Source organism: Oncorhynchus tshawytscha, linkage group LG06 (genome assembly GCF_018296145.1).
Source record: "Oncorhynchus tshawytscha isolate Ot180627B linkage group LG06, Otsh_v2.0, whole genome shotgun sequence".
Lineage (NCBI taxonomy): Eukaryota > Metazoa > Chordata > Actinopteri > Salmoniformes > Salmonidae > Oncorhynchus > Oncorhynchus tshawytscha.
In genome coordinates this window covers 21,736,864-21,754,507 of record NC_056434.1, presented here as the reverse complement: position 1 = coordinate 21,754,507, position 17,644 = coordinate 21,736,864, and the positions used below count along the sequence as shown (strand labels likewise).

The 17,644-nt window shown below is 41.7% G+C and overlaps 1 protein-coding gene across 1 annotated transcript in view; it reads right to left on the bottom strand.

The window, feature by feature from the left end:
* LOC112252238 (A disintegrin and metalloproteinase with thrombospondin motifs 20-like) overlaps positions 1 to 4,190 on the bottom strand; it is a 144,499-nt gene extending 140,309 nt beyond the window's left edge. The window contains exons 1-2 of the mRNA XM_024423301.2: positions 3,784 to 4,190; positions 3,173 to 3,537 (exon numbers count right to left, since the gene is read on the bottom strand). Coding sequence (XP_024279069.1) covers positions 3,173 to 3,537; positions 3,784 to 3,874 — 456 coding nt within the window. The 5' untranslated portion in view covers positions 3,875 to 4,190. The remainder of the gene's footprint in view (positions 1 to 3,172; positions 3,538 to 3,783) is intronic.
* Positions 4,191 to 17,644: the final 13,454 nt, after the last annotated feature.

The following is a 17,644-nucleotide window of genomic DNA, read 5'->3' as shown; positions in this document are numbered from 1 at the left end:
ACAGACAATGGTTGCTGTCAGGAATGGGTGCTGAAATGGGACTTTGGTGGAGGGGACTCCACAGAGAGCTTCAGGTCAAGGCCATGGTGCAGGGGACTCCACAGAGAGCTTCAGGTCAAGGCCATGGTGCAGGGGACTCCACAGAGAGCTTCTGGTCAAGGCCATGGTGCAGGGGACTCCACAAAGAGCTTCAGGTCAAGGCCATGGTGCAGGGGACTCCACAGAGAGCTTCAGGTCAAGGCCATTGTGCAGGGGACTCCACAGAGAGCTTCAGGTCAAGGCCATGGTGCAGGGGACTCCACAGAGAGCTTCAGGTCAAGGCCATGGTGCAGGGGACTCCACAGAGAGATTCACGTCAAGGCCATGGTGCAGGGGACTCCACAGAGAGCTTCAGTAGAGTTTTTTCTGGATTAAAATGGAGCTCAGGTTGTGGGTATGGCAGTGGGGCATATCAATGAGCGTGGTCGGCCTGTAGGCACGGCTAATATTTTTGAGAATATTTTAGAGGCCCCCCATCTTGGTGGTGCAGAGAAATGTTTTAAATCGTATGCCAATTTGTGCCAATTCTACAAATTTCTCCACTGAGCTGAGAGAGAAGCGGTTTAAAAGCACATTTCCTACAATTCTATGCAAATTGCCAAGGCTAGTGCTGTGTTTTGCTCAAACATAATAACAAAATGAATACTGCTAAATTCATTGTTTTTGGAATTGTCTATTTCCCCTCACTGTCTAGCTTTTATTTTGGTGATTGTTAGTTCTCAGAGTTTATATTATGGAAAAATATATAGGTGCATTATCTTTTCTACACACTTTATAAATGGTTTTAGTCATTTAAGTTTACACTGAAAGCGTTTTTTCCATTCTGAAAATGTATATATAAAAATTAAGTAACCCCTAAAAGTGCTTAAGCAGCCGGTCCAAGGATTAGAATGGCAGAAAAATGTCCTGTTCAGGTTAAGGCCATGGTGGAGGGGACTCCACAGAAAGCTTCAGTTCAAGGCAATGGTGGAGGGAACTCCACAAAGTCCAAGGTGAGGAATCTCTGTCTTTTGGCACACAGCTAGCAAAGACCACTGTCATGCCCTATAGGCTGACTCATCTAATGTGACGTACAGTGAAGACAGTCCATCGCTCAGGTTAAATAGACCATTAAAGTGTCTAGCATCGGATCTTTACATAGACATCCATCACTTGGCAGCTGACTGTAGAAACAGAGAGAGGGACATATGGGATACATAGGGGATATTCTGAATGTACCCCATTATGTTCCTTTAAACAGAGAAAGTCCCAAGGACACATATGTCCCACGGTGTGAGTTGTCCTCTAGATTCCTCTCAGCACCTTCATTAGTAATTATCCACAGCCCAAGATCTTTCTCCTGTTTCCCACAAGTCACAGCACACTGTGAAAAGACACAAGGCCCCTAGCCTCCCCGGAGGGAAGCCATTGGGCACCAGAGACAAGGGAAACTTCCTTCTCAAAATGAATCTTTTGTTTTAGAGGCTTAATCATCCCTTAATGACCTCATCACAACAAAATGTGCTCGTCCAACGAAGCCCCAGCAGCCTCCGCTCTCAGAGACTAGGCCAACACGTTTATGACCTAATAGCCTAGAGCCATGGGTGTACTGCTGCTCTCTCTGTGCCTATTGTCCTGTCGTTCTCAATGACTGATGATATGACTAACGATTTGCACATTGTTACAACACTGTATATACCTGTATACATAATATGACATTTGAAATGTCTTAATTATTTTGGAACTTCTATGAGTTTAATGTTTACTGTGCTTCTACACCTGTATTGCTTGCTGTTTGGTGTTTTAGGCTGGGTTTCTGTACAGCACTTTGAGATATCAGCTGATCTAAGAAGGGCTATATAAATACATTTGATTTGATTTACTGTTCATTTTTATTGTTTATTTCACTTTTGTATATTATCTACTTCACTTGCTTTGGCAATGTTAACATATGTTTCCCATGCCAATAAAGCGCCTTGAATTTAATTGAATTGACAACATCACAGAGGGTACTAATAAACTTTACAGATGCAAACACATTTGAAAAGGAGCTTGAAGTCATACATTAATGTTTGGAAAAGAGCTTGAATTCATACAGTACATCAAGTTGACCAGGATGACAATCAAATCTCATAAATATTATATCTTATTTCTTCTTTTTCCAGAAGGTGAGGTACTATCTGTATGTACAGTATATCTAAAGTCATCCACTGAACATGAAAGTACATAAATAAAAGAGGTAAGAGAAGGGTGTGATTCACTGAAACACAATCAGTTGATGGTGTTTCGTGCTAGTTAAGTTATACAGCCATGCAGAACATCTGATACATGGCCAGTGCCAGTTACCCCAGGCAAAACCCCTTTGAGTTCAAACCCTGCCCCTGTACAGTAATCCTATCTGACCCATAAAGTAATCTATTCAACACAATCTCACAATCTGGACCGCAGAGTGAAGGAAAAGCAGCCAACAAGTGCTAAGCATATGTGGGAACTCTTTCAAGACTGTTGGAAAAGCATTCCAGGTGAAGCTGGTTGAGAGAATACCAAGAGTGTTCAAAGCTGTCATCAAGGCAAAGTGTGGCTACTTTGAAGAATCTTAATTATAAAATATATTTTGATTTGTTTAACACCTTTTGGTTACTACATGATTCCATGTGTTATTTCATAGTTTTGATGTCTTCACTATTATTCTACAATGTAGAAAATTGTAAAAATAAAGAAAAACCCTGGAATGAGTAGGTGTGTCCAAACTTTTGACTGGTACTGTATATTCCAAGAGGCCTAGGCTATGTGCAATTCTGTAATTTGCACAATAAAACAAACATGTGTCCAAGGTGTTTCATCATTTAAAAAACACATGTATGTCACAGATACCCACTATGTAAACAATATCCAGCAGAGGACATTATGCAAATCGTGTGTAATAGCAGCATCACCCCAGTGGTATTACTGCTGAATAGGCATAAAATGGGATGCTGTCCCTGCTCACACTGTGGTCAATGACACATGTCAAACCACACATGCTCATGTTACACATATGCACTTCACTAGTGTGTTATGGGGGATATGCTTGGAATCCGTTGAAATGGGAATTACCCGGGAGACTTGTCAGCAATGTCTGTTAAAAAGTATCTAAGTTTAGAGTCATACTCACAAGGCCAGTGCACAGACTGAAGACAGCGGTAGATTCAATCTTGGCGTTGATATGTCCGCGGAAAAAGCAGTGACGCATATCGCTGAGGTCTTGTTGGCGGGACTCAGTTGATTTGCTGTGTTCCGCTCCCAAATGTGTCACAGTGTATGTGGGGGCGATAAAACCGGAGTCGGCGGTTAGATTGAGATGAAAGCGTTGTCCGAATGCGTCAATTATGTAGTGAGCACGTAAACCAGCCGAATAATCTGCATGTATACTTCTCCGTTTCCTTTTGTAGTGCAATTTGTGGGGGAATGATTCTCCAAAATCATTTATCCGCAGCGGGGTGATAATTTCAAAGGACGACAACTGTTTGATGAAACTTTCTAAAAGACAAGGGAAACGTGCATTAGAGTTTATAACGGTAATAAATGTAGCCAATAGAGATGTCAATGTAACAGTTTTGAACATTCAACTATTTTATATGAGAACATGTAGGCTACAATGTACTGTTACTCTACTGGAATATTTTCTCAGTGCCATTTAGCCTACTAAACATTTTAAACATACTCTCAGAAACTGCATTTTAACCGGGTGGATTCTACCATAAATCAACAAGATATGTAGGCTACCTTGTTTCGGATGCAATCGGTATTCCAAGGAGTTGCGGACAAGTGCTGACAGATGACACATTAGTCCAACCAGCCAGATTGCAAACTGCATGATTTCCTCAGCGAAGAAACCACGGGCTCTCGTGTCCAATACAGTACTATCCTTCTCAAGCGCCTCTTCTCTCTCCTCCCGGCTTCAGCAACAGGTCGTGGGATCTGCGGAGGCTCTCTGCAGCACAAGTCTTGCAAAGTGCATTGGCCTCATCGCATTATTAAACATGCATCCACTATCCTCTGCAAACACGCACTATTTACGATACATTACAGAGTATTTGATGCCTAACGTAAGCTACGTCTATATGGAAAGGAGGGATCAGTGCCAAGTAAGCTTTTCCTTCGCCATCCATAGAACACCCCTTGCACCCTAAACGCTCGCCAACATCAGAAACAAGACCCGCCCCTAGGCCGGAGAGCCAATGGTGAGTGTGCCTCGACCACCATACAATTTGGAGCGGTCTGTAGCCTTATTTTTGTGAGTTGCCTATGCTATGGTAAAAGAGAACTGCAATAGTGATAATGAATTTAAACCTTTTAAACCTGCCTGTATGTCTTATTATCATATCAAAATGAACCAGTCAGTTGGCATTTTGATACTTAGAGAGGCATCACATGCTCCGAATACAACAGTGAAATGCTTACTTACAAGCACTTAACCAACAATGCTTCAAGAATTTTTAAGAAAAAAAGTTTTAAAGTAAAAAATAGAAAATAAAAATAGCAAATAATTAACCAGCAGCAGTAAAATAACAATAGCGAGGCTATATACAGGAGGTACCGGTAAAGAGTCAAAGTGGGGGTACACCGGTTAGTAGAGGTGACTATGCATAGATAATAAACAGCGAGTAGCAGCAGCATAAAAGGAGGGTCTGGGTAGCCCTTTGATTAGCTGTTCAGGAGTCTTATGGCTTGGGGGTAGAAGCTGTTAAGAAGTCTTTTGGACCTAGACTTGGCACTCCTGTACCACTTGCCATGCGGTAGCAGAGAGAACAGTCCATGACTAGGGTGGCTCCAGTCTTTGACAATTTTTAGGGCCTTCCTCTGACTGCCTGGTATAGAGGTTCTGGATGGCAGGAGGCTTGGCCCCAGTGATGTACTGGGTCATACTCATTACGCTCTTTAGTGCCTTGCTGTCGGAGACGGAACAGTTGCCATAGCAGGCAGTGATGCAACCAGTCAGGATGCTCTCGATGTGCAGCTGTAGAACCTTTTGAGGATCTGATGACCCATGCCAAATCTTTTCAGTCTCCTGAGGGGGAATAAGCTTTGTCGTGCCCTCTGCACAACTGTCTTAGTGTGTTTGCACCATGATTGTTTGTTGGTGATGTGGACATCACGGAACTTGAAGCTCTCAACCTACTCCACTGCAGCCCCGTCGATGTGAATAGGGGCGTGCTCGGTCCTTCTTTTCCTGTAGTCCACAATCATCTCCTTTGTCTTGAGGTTGTTGTCCTGGTACCACACGGCCAGGTCTCTGACCTCCTCCCTATAGGCTGTCTCATCGTTGTCAGTGATCAGGCCTACCACTGTTGTGCCATTGGCAAACTTGTTGATGGTGTTGGAGTCATGCCTGGCCATGCAGTCATGAGCCTTATTATTTAAGCATTATTATAAATGCCAAAACTTTCTTATATCAAGTTACAAAGCATTATACCTGCGGACTTTAGTTATACAGTAGGCCTATAAGTAAAGTGTTACCAAATGTTTTGCTGGACTATTACAGAGCCCACTGCAAAACTCTAATCCGATATTGAAAGTAAGTCAATCATCTTGCATGAGTATGTCAATCATCTATTATCATTAATTTACCTATTACATACAGTATTGTGAGTATTTAAAAAGCCCACATAAAAGTAAGAAGGATTTATTTTTCTAATGAAACCTTGGAGCCGGAGCAATAATACAGTTTGAAACAAAATAAGAATTTCATTATAACACCTATTAACATTACTAATTTCATGTGTTTAGAATACTTTGTGTCTCTAATTCATAAAAGCTCTGGTCAGTTCCCTTCCTAGTTAGGCATTTGGGCATGTACTGTCTAGCACACACTTGATGGACATCTGAAAGAGACCATGTTTTTTTCATCTTCTTTGGCCACAAATGTCACTTCATTGTGCATGATTATATTCGGAGGGTACCCTGGAATAGTTTTGGGATCTGGTCAGAATCAGAATAATCTTTATTCACCAAGTACATTTACACATAACCCAGAATTTGTCTCAGTGTGAAGGTGCTGCCTGCAACAGACAATAAACAAACAGAATAGAGACACAAGTCCACATCATACAGAATATACAATATCGGTACAGTAAACATGAAACTCTGGAGTATAGGCTGATTACAGTAGGAATATACAATTTACAGAGGGGATAAAGCTATATAAGCAGAGGGAGCGATGCTGCCATGGTAAATATATACAGTGCATACAGTTTACAGTGTTACAGTGAGGTCTTTTGCGCTGACTTTAAAATTAAAATAAAAACATTCAAGAAGACTCAACGATATTATCTATTCATGTCACGTTCTGACCTTTATTTCCTTTGTTTTGTATTTATTTAGTATGGTCAGGGCGTGAGTTGGGTGGGCAGTCTATGTTTGATTTTCTATGATTTGGGATTTCTATGTTTCGGCCTAGTATGGTTCTCAATCAGAGGCAGGTGTCATTAGTTGTCTCTGATTGAGAATCATACTTAGGTAGCCTGGGTTGCACTATTTGTTTGTGGGTGATTGTCTATGTTGATGGCTTGTTTCAGCGCATCTCGCATTAGCTTCACGGTTGTTATTTTGTTTACTGGTTTTGTATAGTGTTTCAGTGTTCAGTTCTTTCATTAAACATTCAACATGAACACATATCACGCCGCATTTTGGTCCTCCGATCCTTCTCGCCTCTCCTCTTCAGATGAAGAGGAGGACGACCGTGACAATTCAGAAACCTCCTCTGTAGTTGCATTGCTTGTTGCATGCTATCCACTGCCATTGGAAAGTTGGACTCAAAGGTGCAGTCCACTCAAAAAAATGTTTTATTTCCACGCTATGAGATTGTAATAATACTGTGAAATTGTGAAAATTAATATAATGCCATTTTAGTTAAAGAACATTTTAGTGCCTGACATTTCAGCCTGTTTTGGTGGGATGGAGTTTTTGCCTGCCTGTTGACATCACCAGGCGGTAAATTACTTAATAGACCAATAAGAAAGAGAGTTCCAAACCTCTCTGCTAATAACAGCTAGTTTTCAGTTTTCTCCTCCACCTTCCGGACATTTCTAGCAAAATTCATGCTTGAGAAATTGATCTTTGCGAAGAAGCTTTTTAAAATTTTATTTTGTACTATTTTAATTGAAAACAATCATCGTAAGGTACTTAATTGTTACCCAGAAATGATTTGATATTGAGATAAAAACGGCTGCATTGGACCTTTAAAGTAATTCAAAGTGAGGCTCACTGCAGGACAAGATGAGGTAACAAAATAATGCATGTCACTGACTTCACTCTTTTAGGCCTATCATGGTAGCAACGAGAGCATTCATCCATTCTGATAGAGTGAAGCCAATTTAACTGAGCACTTGGATGGCCAGTGTCGGTCCAAGCACCACAGTGTCTGTGCAAGCACCTAAGCTGCGTATGAATCTGAGGGGTCCTCCTAAGATGTGGTGATTGTTCAGTTGAAGTAAATCTTTCTACTGTAGCTCCTCAATCTGATGCTTCCCTGATGTGTTATTCATTGATTTCCAAGCCTCCCATGAAGCCATTGATTCCTAAACCACTCTCAGAGCTCTTTCACAATCAAGATCATACTGTGAATGTAGAAGAAGAATTGAATTTGACAAACACTAACCAGTTACAGTCCAACTGCAGTCCAATTCACACTCAACTGCTCTGTAGAATAACTCTATAACGGTGATGAACCTACCGCTCCAGCTTTCCCCCATAGATACACTATGTTACAGTGAACTTTATGGACATTCTGATTTATTCCAGTGCTTTACAATAAGGGTACATGAGCACACAAAGGTCCAACTCCCTGAAACCAAGAGAACAGGATGAAACCAGAAAGAAGAAACAAACCACAAACCACATTTATTTAAGGTATACGCACTTAGAAAAAAAGGTGCTATCTAGAACCTAAAAGGGTTCTTTGGCTGTCCTCATAGGAGAACCCTTTGAAGAACCCTTTTTGGTTCTCCTATGGGGAGAGCCGAATAACACTTTTGGAACCCTTTTTTCTAAGAGTGTAGGGACATAATCCTCCGCTGTCTTGCCAAACAGGTGCCTATAGCCCCCCTTAGGTCATCACTTTATTAACCCTCGTACCTACCCCCTCATTCCCACCCTCCCCCAAACAAACATCATTCCCATCACCTACGGCACTCAGTGACTACTCCTAAAATGAGCCAAGTGCCTGTATGGGGTTGTCTGTATAATGACACACCTTTTAATTAAGCCTCCACAGAGGCAATGGTTTGTTAATGAAAAGTGCAGCAGGCTTATTATTATGTTACTTAGTTATCCCATTACCAGATGTGCTGAGAGTCAGGCATTCTGTCACATGGTCATAACCCCTCCGCTTACTGCATCTGAAACCCTTGTTTTCTTAACTAAAATTATCTCCACCAATTGTGACTACTTGCCTAAATGTAGCCAATCACATCAATGTCTGCCGTGGAGGTAGAGCTGCCCTCAAAACAAGATTGAAAGAGGAAAACTCCAATCTGCCTACTCTTCTGTTGGACATGCATCAGATACCTCATCATCGGACCATTTGAAGGACTTGTGGAATTATGGGATTTGGAGGATAATCACCTGATCTCGCAGTTGACCATAACTTACATTTGTTGCTCACATAGTTTAATGTAATATTACAAACAGCACTGAAATCCACTCACTGTGTGGCCAATGGCTCTAGTTGAGTTCCTGCCTTTCCAGTCTTGGACAGAACAGAAAGCATGCAGGCAGGAAGAAAAAGAGAAAGAGAAGCCATGCCCTTGGCAGCCACTAATTCTCTGCATATTGAGGTCATTCCTCCACATATCAGATGACAATGACATTAACAAAGTGCCGTTTAGTGCCTATGAGTTCCACATGATGAGCAGGTTTGTCATCTAATGATGGAACACTCTTGAGTTTCCCCTCTTCTCCTCCTACCAAGTCCCTTGGCCTGGCTTGACCCTGTGAGGTTAGGGGAACAGGGTGGGGTGGGGTGTATGTGCTCTGAAAGGGTTACTGGATGAAATGCAGCAGCAGGGAGTGTGAAGAGGGAATTGTTCCCTCAGACTGCATGCAGTCCATTGTGTTTTGACACAACCCATCAATGGAGCATCATGGAACCAGAGAAATAGATGATTGCTGCTGACTACAGCAGATAGATCAGATAGTATGCTGTTCTAAAACAAAAAGACTTCACATATGGAGAACAAATGTCATAATTCCCTTTATTTATAGAATATCATTGGAATATTTATTTGAATAATGTTTCACATTTTTGTCTTCAAATTATTTCTGTGGTATACTGTATTTTGGAGGGCCTTAATTGGCTTTGAGGAGAAGATATTTCATGCAGTTTAACACATCTTTGTTCAATCTGGACTACTCTGAAAAGGGACATGTGTGCAGAACAATGTGTTGATCTCAAGTGTTTTCGTCCTGTTTGATCTTTTTACTAGTGTTGATCATTTACTCAACTCAATAAGTGCAAGTTTTGGCCCAGATTTATGACATGCTAGCTGAGCGATATTGTTGCCATGTTTTCGGAAAGTGGCCTTGTTTTAGATTCATAGCTCAATGAGAATGTGACACCTAGTCATGCATCTTGCGCATTTATCCCAACCCCTTTGAATCAGAGAGGTGGGGGGGGACTGCCTTAATCGACATCCATGTCATCTCCGCCCAGGGAGAAGGCCCTTTTTTTTAGGGCCTTCCTCTGACACCGCCTGGTCCTGGATGGCAGGAAGCTTGGCCCTGGTGATGTACTGGGCCGTACGCACTACCCTCTGTAGTACCTTGCGGTCGGAGGCCGAGCAGTTGCCATTCCAGGCAGTGACGCAACCTGTCAGAATGCTCTCGATGGTGCAGCTGTAGAACCTTTTGAGGATCTGAGAACCCATGCCAAATCTTTTCAGTCTCCTGAGGGGGGATAGGTTTTGTTATGCCCTCTTCACGACTGTCTTGGTGCTCCACTACAGCCCCGTCGATGAGAATGGGGGCGTGCTCGATCCCACCTTTTCCTGTAGTCCATAATCATCTCCTTTGTTTTGATCACGCACGTTGAGGGAGAGGTTGTTGTCATGGCACCACATGTTCAGTTCTCTGACTTCCTCCCTATAGGCTGTCTCATCGTTGTCGGTGATCATGCTCTTAACCATTAGGCCACCTGACAGGATCAAGTAGCTCATGATTAATCTCATAATTCAAGAAAATGCAGCCTACTTGCCCTTCCAGTTCAGCAATCTGGGACTCATTAACATTATCTATACAATAGCTGTTGCTATTCGATAAGAAGATGGCTTAAACACTTACATGCAAAGTATATTGTACCAGTGTCCACCTTTGCCAGATGCGATGACGTAAGGCTCCAAACCAAAACTGTGAACCGCTTAGTCAGTAACTCCTTCTTAATACCTCGGCTTTACTAAATGCAGCAGTGGCAGCATTTCATCTAGCATCTCAGGTGCTAGCATGTCAGGATGACACCCCCCTCCCCAAACCTCCCATCACCCCTCCCTCCTCCCTGCCCTGCTCTCCCCAGCTTGAGCAAAGCTTGGCCTTGAGTGTTCAAACAACCCCCCCCCAAACAGCTCTCTCAACCAGTCCTAACCCAACTCTCTCCATGCATTGCATTATCTTCATCTTATTCTGGGAGAACGCCAGAAAGGAAAACAAAAAAATAAATAAAATATTTCCATGAACAAAAATGGAACCACTGATGGACAATATAGTGCTTTCACAGTATAGAGTACAGGTTTCATAGTATGTTTTGAAAACAGTAGTATTCTCACAAAATTGAATGGCTCTTTTCAGAAATGGTTGTCTTGTATTTTAAAATCCCCACACAACTTGAGAGGACCAGTGTTTACTCTTGAGTGAGTCTTGAATGGCAGTGAGAGAAGGCTATTGATCAGCATTGTGGTGTTGGACCTACTGCATCACATGCAAGCTGTCAATGAAAACGCTCTGCAAAACAGAACTATCATTTCATTGGGATCACTTCATGCCCTAAATAGTTGCTTTTTAGTTCTCAAATGCCTTCACACATCCGCAGTTGAACTATGCAAAACAACAACAAAAAGCAGGTATGGTAACTCTTCATTGAAAAAGCTATTTTTTAAAGTGGAACTCTCCAAACCAATGGCAACATGCTACATGTGAGAGGATGTTCTGAACAACATGTACAGGTATTCTCCTGTCCTCTCTCCACTCCGCTGTCTTTTCTAAATATATATATGAGCACAACCTGGCTATAAGGCGTTTGACCTGGAAAGAAAAGTTCCATTAATCTTGTTCTCTCTAAATTTGCCTTTTTACATTACAAACCCCTGTCTCCAGGCTTTGATTTCTCCACTGATTCCCTCTCGGGGCAAACCCCTACTTAGCTCTGTTTTCCATAGGCAACCTCCACCACCGCTGTATACATTTGACTATGCTAATGGGGGACCAAGGGGCAAGATGGGGGAGGGAGCACTGGTAATGGGAACGTTCCGGTTGTAGATGGATACATTAATGAAAGGATCACGTGTGATATATTACATAGTTACACTGATTAGCACACTGCTGATCCCGATAGGTTGAGGTGGAGGAAAAAATGGACCACACAGCACATTCAAACCCCTTCAAATGATATCATATTTAATTTAAATGAGTTACGAACAATTAATGAAAGTCCTCCTTTAACAGAAATGGTATGGCATTGGTGTAAAGTTTGAGGTGTGAATATAAACCTTATGCAACTCCAGCATAAGACCCAAAACAGGAACCATGGCTGCCTGGGTATATTAGGCCCAGACTTGTCTCTACACCCAAACTGATGCCTGCTATATGATCCATGTGAATGTCTCGGAGTTATCAGGTTTCATTGAGAAACATATTCCCTGCAACAGCTGTCTGATTTACTGGCAATCATGTTTCTATTTCCCATTCATGGCAGTGAGGCACAGGCCCCTAAACAGTCACATGAGGAACGGACACCGGCATGTCAGTGTACTCTTGCCCTCCACTCACAACACATACTTGCCAAGAGAAGTTTGTCTGACCTAAATAAACAATTATTGGAAGGGTGTGGGACACGTAATTTGACATCAGTGTGAGTTCTTTGATATTGTATATCTAACCATCATTAAATGCATATAGTATGCATTACCTACAAACATTAAAACTCATTCCTTTTAGATCAAAGTATGACAAAATATAAAACACTGAGGGACACATTTGGAGAGCTTTGCATTTTCTAGTGTCACATAGAGCACTAATCCGCTGGTGATAAGTGCCATGGTCCATGCCAGAGACAGGTGCCCAGTGTTTGGATTATTAACAGCTGTGAACTTTTAGCTGCACTGACTCATGAGATTTGATGACAGTCCAATAGGGGGTCCTCCATTTTCTTCCACCTGTTTTTAGGACACAATATCCTGAAAACGGTCCATTGAAGATGACCTCATGGGTAAAGACAGCCCTGAATTTGGACCTGTTTCTCAGTTCTCTCTGTGAGGTAGTATAGCAGGATATTATGAATACGTTTTAATGGTCCTACATCTGGTTATGAGTTTAGGTATTAGAACCAGGTCCAGTAGTGGTCATGTTTCTTCTCTACCACATCAAAATGTCTCACTTTCTGTCTCACTTCCTCTCCCTCTTTTTTTGCCCCCCCCCCCCCTCTTACTTCCGTCTGTCAATGTCTCTTTCTCCCATTTCTCATGTCTCTACTTCCACTCCCTCCCCCGTCTCTCTCAGTAGGTCAGGATCAACAGGTGACGTTTAGATATCCCAGAGAGCAAAGCTCAGGGGAGATGAGCTTGCTGTGTGTACTTCCGACTGCCCGTGACCTGGTGCTTACAGACAACGATCCCCTCTCTCACACACATATCCTTTAATCTCCTCTTCTCTCTTCTCCAGCCCTATTAGTTACCCCATCTCCATGGGTACACGGGTCACTTCTGATGCCCACATAGACAAAGATAAGAGCAGGACCAAGGTTAACTTTGGGAAATGTAAAGACTGTCACAGTATGTTGAAATAAGTATATTATTGGCATACACCCATTTGAAAACTAAATGAAACCTCATCTCAGAAAGACCCCATAGCATGGATATGGATAGAGGTGGGAAAGCAGAGGAATGTCTGTTAAGCCCTGATGCCCACCGGCGAGACAACTGCAGCACTATTTGCGAACTGGAAACCAAAATAACAGGGGAGCGTATTGGAGTTCGGGTCCCCAGCCGTCCATTAAGGGGCACTATGGAATGCCAGTTTAGACTTGGTGATAGAATGAATGACCCCTGGGCAAGGTTATTATAGTTTTGTGAATTAATATGAGTTTCTATTTATATTAGTTTTCGATTTATATTTGAAATTTAGTATAGTTTCAGTTAGTCTGACAGGATTTGCATGTTTTTATTAAGTTATAGTTGAAATATTTATATTTATATTTCATTTTTATATGATTTAGTTTCAGTATAAGTTTAAGTGTTAGGGACAGAAAGCATATGTGGCTAGGAGCCATTTTGGGGACAGTAATACATAAGGTGATTGGTCAGGTCATAGATTAGGTTAGCGCTAATCATGACTCCAATACTACATTGGGGAGAAAAAGTATTTTTTGATATACTGCCGATTTTGCAGGTTTTCCTACTTACAAAGCATGTAGAGGTATGTCATTTTTATCATAGGTACACTTCAACTGTGAGAGATGGAATCTAAAACAAAAATCCAGAAAATCACATTGTATGATTTTTAAGTAATTAATTTGCATTTTATTGCATGACATAAGTATTTGATCACCTACCAACCAGTAAGAATTCCGGCTTTCACAGACCTGTTAGTTTCTCTTTAAGAAGCCCTACTGTTCTCCACTCATTACCTGTATTAACTGCACCTGTTTGAACTCGTTACCTGTATAAAAGACACCTGTCCACACACTCAATCAAACAGACTCCAACCTCTCCACAATGGCCAAGACCAGGGAGCTGTGTAAGGACATCAGGGATACAATTGTAGATCTGCACAAGTCTGGGATGGGCTACAGGACAATAGGCAAGCAGCTTGGTGAGAAGGCAACAACTGTTGGTGTAATTATTAGAAAATGGAAGAAGTTCAAGATGACGGTCAATCACCTTCGGTCTGGGGCTCCATGCAAGATCTCACCTCGTGGGGCATCAATGATCATGAGGAAGGTGAGGGATCAGGCCAGAACTACACGGCAGGACCTGGTCAATGACCTGAAGAGAGCTGGGACCACAGTCTCAAAGAAAACCATTACTAACACACTATGCCGTCATGGATTAAAATCCTGCAGCACAGGTCCCCCCTGCTCAAGCCTGTGCATGTCCAGGCCCGTCTGAAGTTTGCCAATGACCATCTGGATGATCCAAAGGAGGAATGGGAGAAGGTCATGTGGTCTGATGAGACAAAAATAGAGCTTTTTGGTCTAAACTCCACTCGCCATGTTTGGAGGGAGAAGAAGGATAAGTACAACCCCAAGAACACCATCCAACCGTGAAGCATGGAGGTGGAAACATCATTCTTTGGGGATGCTTTTCTGCAAAGGGGACAGGACGACTGCACCGTATTGAGGGGAGGATGGATGGGGCCATGTATTGCGAGATCCTGGCCAACAACCTCCTTCCCTCAGTAAGAGCATTGAAGATGGGTTGTGGCTGGGTCTTCCAGCATGACAACGACCCGAAACACACAGCCAGGGCAAATAAGGAGTGGCTCCGTAAGAAGCATCTCAAGGTCATGGAGTGGCCTAGCCAGTCTCCAGACCTGAACCCAATAGAAAATCTTTGGAGAGAGCTGAAAATCCGTATTGCTCAGCAACAGCCCCGAAACCTGAAGGATCTGGAGAAGATCTGTATGGAGGAGTGGGCCAAAATCCCTGCTGCAGTGTGTGCAAACCTGGTCAAGAACTACAGGAAACGTATGATCTCTGTAATTGCAAACAAAGGTTTCTGTACCAAATATTAAGTTCTGCTTTTCTGATGTATCAAATACTTATGTCATGCAATAAAATGCAAATTCATTACTTAAAAATCGTACTATGTGATTTTCTGGATTTTTGCTTTAGATTCTGTCTCTCACAGTTGAAGAGTACCTATGATAAAAATTACAGACCTCTGCATGCTTTGTAAGTAGGAAAACCTGCAAAATCGGCAGTGTATCCAATACTTGTTCTCCCCACTGTACATTGGAGTCATTCCACATGCCTTTTGATTAGTTGTGGTGATTTGGTCGTGAAACACTCCATCTAGAAACAATTGATGCTTGATTGCACTCAACTTAATTATTATCCAAAAATAACTTTACAAATACAAAAGATACACTTACTGTTTTACCGAAGATTTCCACAGAGGGTTTTTGTGTAACACAGCTTTGCGCTGACCGGTTTTTTTTGTTCCCTCCCGAGTTTCCATTAGCTCAGGAAGTGCAACACAAAACACCTCAGGTGGAATCTGTGTTATAAAGACTCACAGTAAGTGTATCTTTTGTATTTGTAAAATCATTTTGGGGTGATATGAATGTAGAATTTCAGAGATTTCCAAAACCGTATTGCATGCAATAATTCTTAACGTGTAGACAGAGCGTCCGTACAGTTGCACACATTGACCCCGCTGTGAATAAGAGAAGGCAATCAAATAATGATGGAGTTCAGGTGGGTTCAATGAGGTGCAGGTGCGCGTAACGAATGGGACAGATGTGCGTAATGATAGGCAGTCTGGCGCCCTCGAGCGCAGTAGAGGGAAAGCGGGAGCAGGCGTGACATTAGCTAATGATAGCCATAGTGATAGGGGATGCACAAGCTACTGTAGGTCTTTTTGAAAAATCGCCTGGCCATATTTACTCACCAGATTCAGGAGCTTGAAAACACTCAAAAAGGTTGAAAACCCCATTCGTGTTTTTTTTTTACATAATTCATTGTTTTTTATTTTAGTTTTGGAGTCAAAGATAATAGTTTCAGTAAAGTTTTAGTTTTTCAAACGGATTTGTTAATTATTTTATTTCAGTTTACTAAATAGTTTAGTTTTCATTTTAGTTTCAGGTTTGGTTTACTGTAATAACCTTGCCCCTGGGAACAGTGTCTGAAAGAATATAGAGATCGTACTGCTATTACCCACACCGGGGAGAGGCTTGCTGGCTCAGAGACTCTCATCTTCTCATAGCAGTCATAGACGGAAACATGGTGGCAATTGCACTATACCTCCAGACCGGTGTAGGTGGTCCAAGTTGCTGTGTTTTTCGTAAACAAGGATAATTTCACTGAACATAACATGAAAATGTAACACAGGTATTGTTATGTCTACGTTTACATTGTTTACAAATACTTTGGTTGAGTTATTTTAACATCTGATATCGAATGCAATGCAATGGAACAGATGAGTGTCACCCCCTGACCATAGTTTGCTTTGTATGTTTCTATGTTTTGTTTGGTCAGGGTGTGATCTGAGTGGGCATTCTGTGTTGAATGTCTTGTTTGTCTGTTTCTGTGTTTGGGCCTGATATGGTTCTCAATCAGAGGCAGGTGTTAGTCATTGTCTCTGATTGGGAGCCATATTTAGGTAGCCTGTTTTGTGTTGGGTTTTGTGGGTGGTTGTCTCCTGTGTCGGTGTTTGTACCACACGGGACTGTTTCGGGTTTTCACGTTTCTTGTTTTGTAGTTTATTCATGTATAGTTTCATTATTAAAGAACCATGAATTATAACCACGCTGCATTTTGGTACGCCTCTCCTTCACAGGAGGAATCCCGTTACAATGAGAATGCAAGACAGTCCTGTAACCTCTCAAAACAAAACACACTGACACTTTAGATTATAACTGACATGAAACAAACAGGTAATTGACAAAATAATTATGCAGACAAATAAATGTAAAATATTGTGATTAGTACATCTGCATAATCACATATTGTTGCCCTATTATGTGATCTGAATATACTTACAAGTGGTTATTTATTCAGTAGAAATAGAAACAGGAAGTCCTGCAGCTTCCACAGTCAGCGTATTACAGCTGTGAGCGAGTGTGTTGAAGTATTTTGGAACGCTAATGTGGAGTGTAAATCAAAATGGTAATGCTTTCGATGAAGATAGTTACTACTTGATAGAGTCCTTGCTTTGTTATCCAACTGATCTTGTGTGCTTTCTGTCATCCTTTGAACCCTATTGCAGCTATATTTGTCATTTGAGTTTTGAGAAGAACAATCTAAATGTCTGTCAATCTTTGCATGCATAGCTCTGTCCATGAATTTCACCGTGGAAAATCATAGACAGTGAATTCGAATTCACTGTCTATGAATTTCCAAAGTCCTAAAACTTCTAGGTGGCTAGTATTACAGAGAAACAACATGTTTTTTAAAATTTATTAATCAAGAACGAATCAAGAAGATACATAGCTTGATAAAAATCATTTACAAAAATACAGTACCTCCCTGCGCATCAGCTAAAATAAAGTCAAAAGCTGTGTGTGTCACTCAATACTCTCTCTCCTCCACTGCCAATACTGTCAGCACTAACTAGAGTATCTAGCGTCCTGCCTAGCCATCTCATTGCTCAGTGCACCTTGGAAGGAACCACTTACTAGCGACCACTCCGCAAAATACCGCTGACAGATATTTAAAAAAATA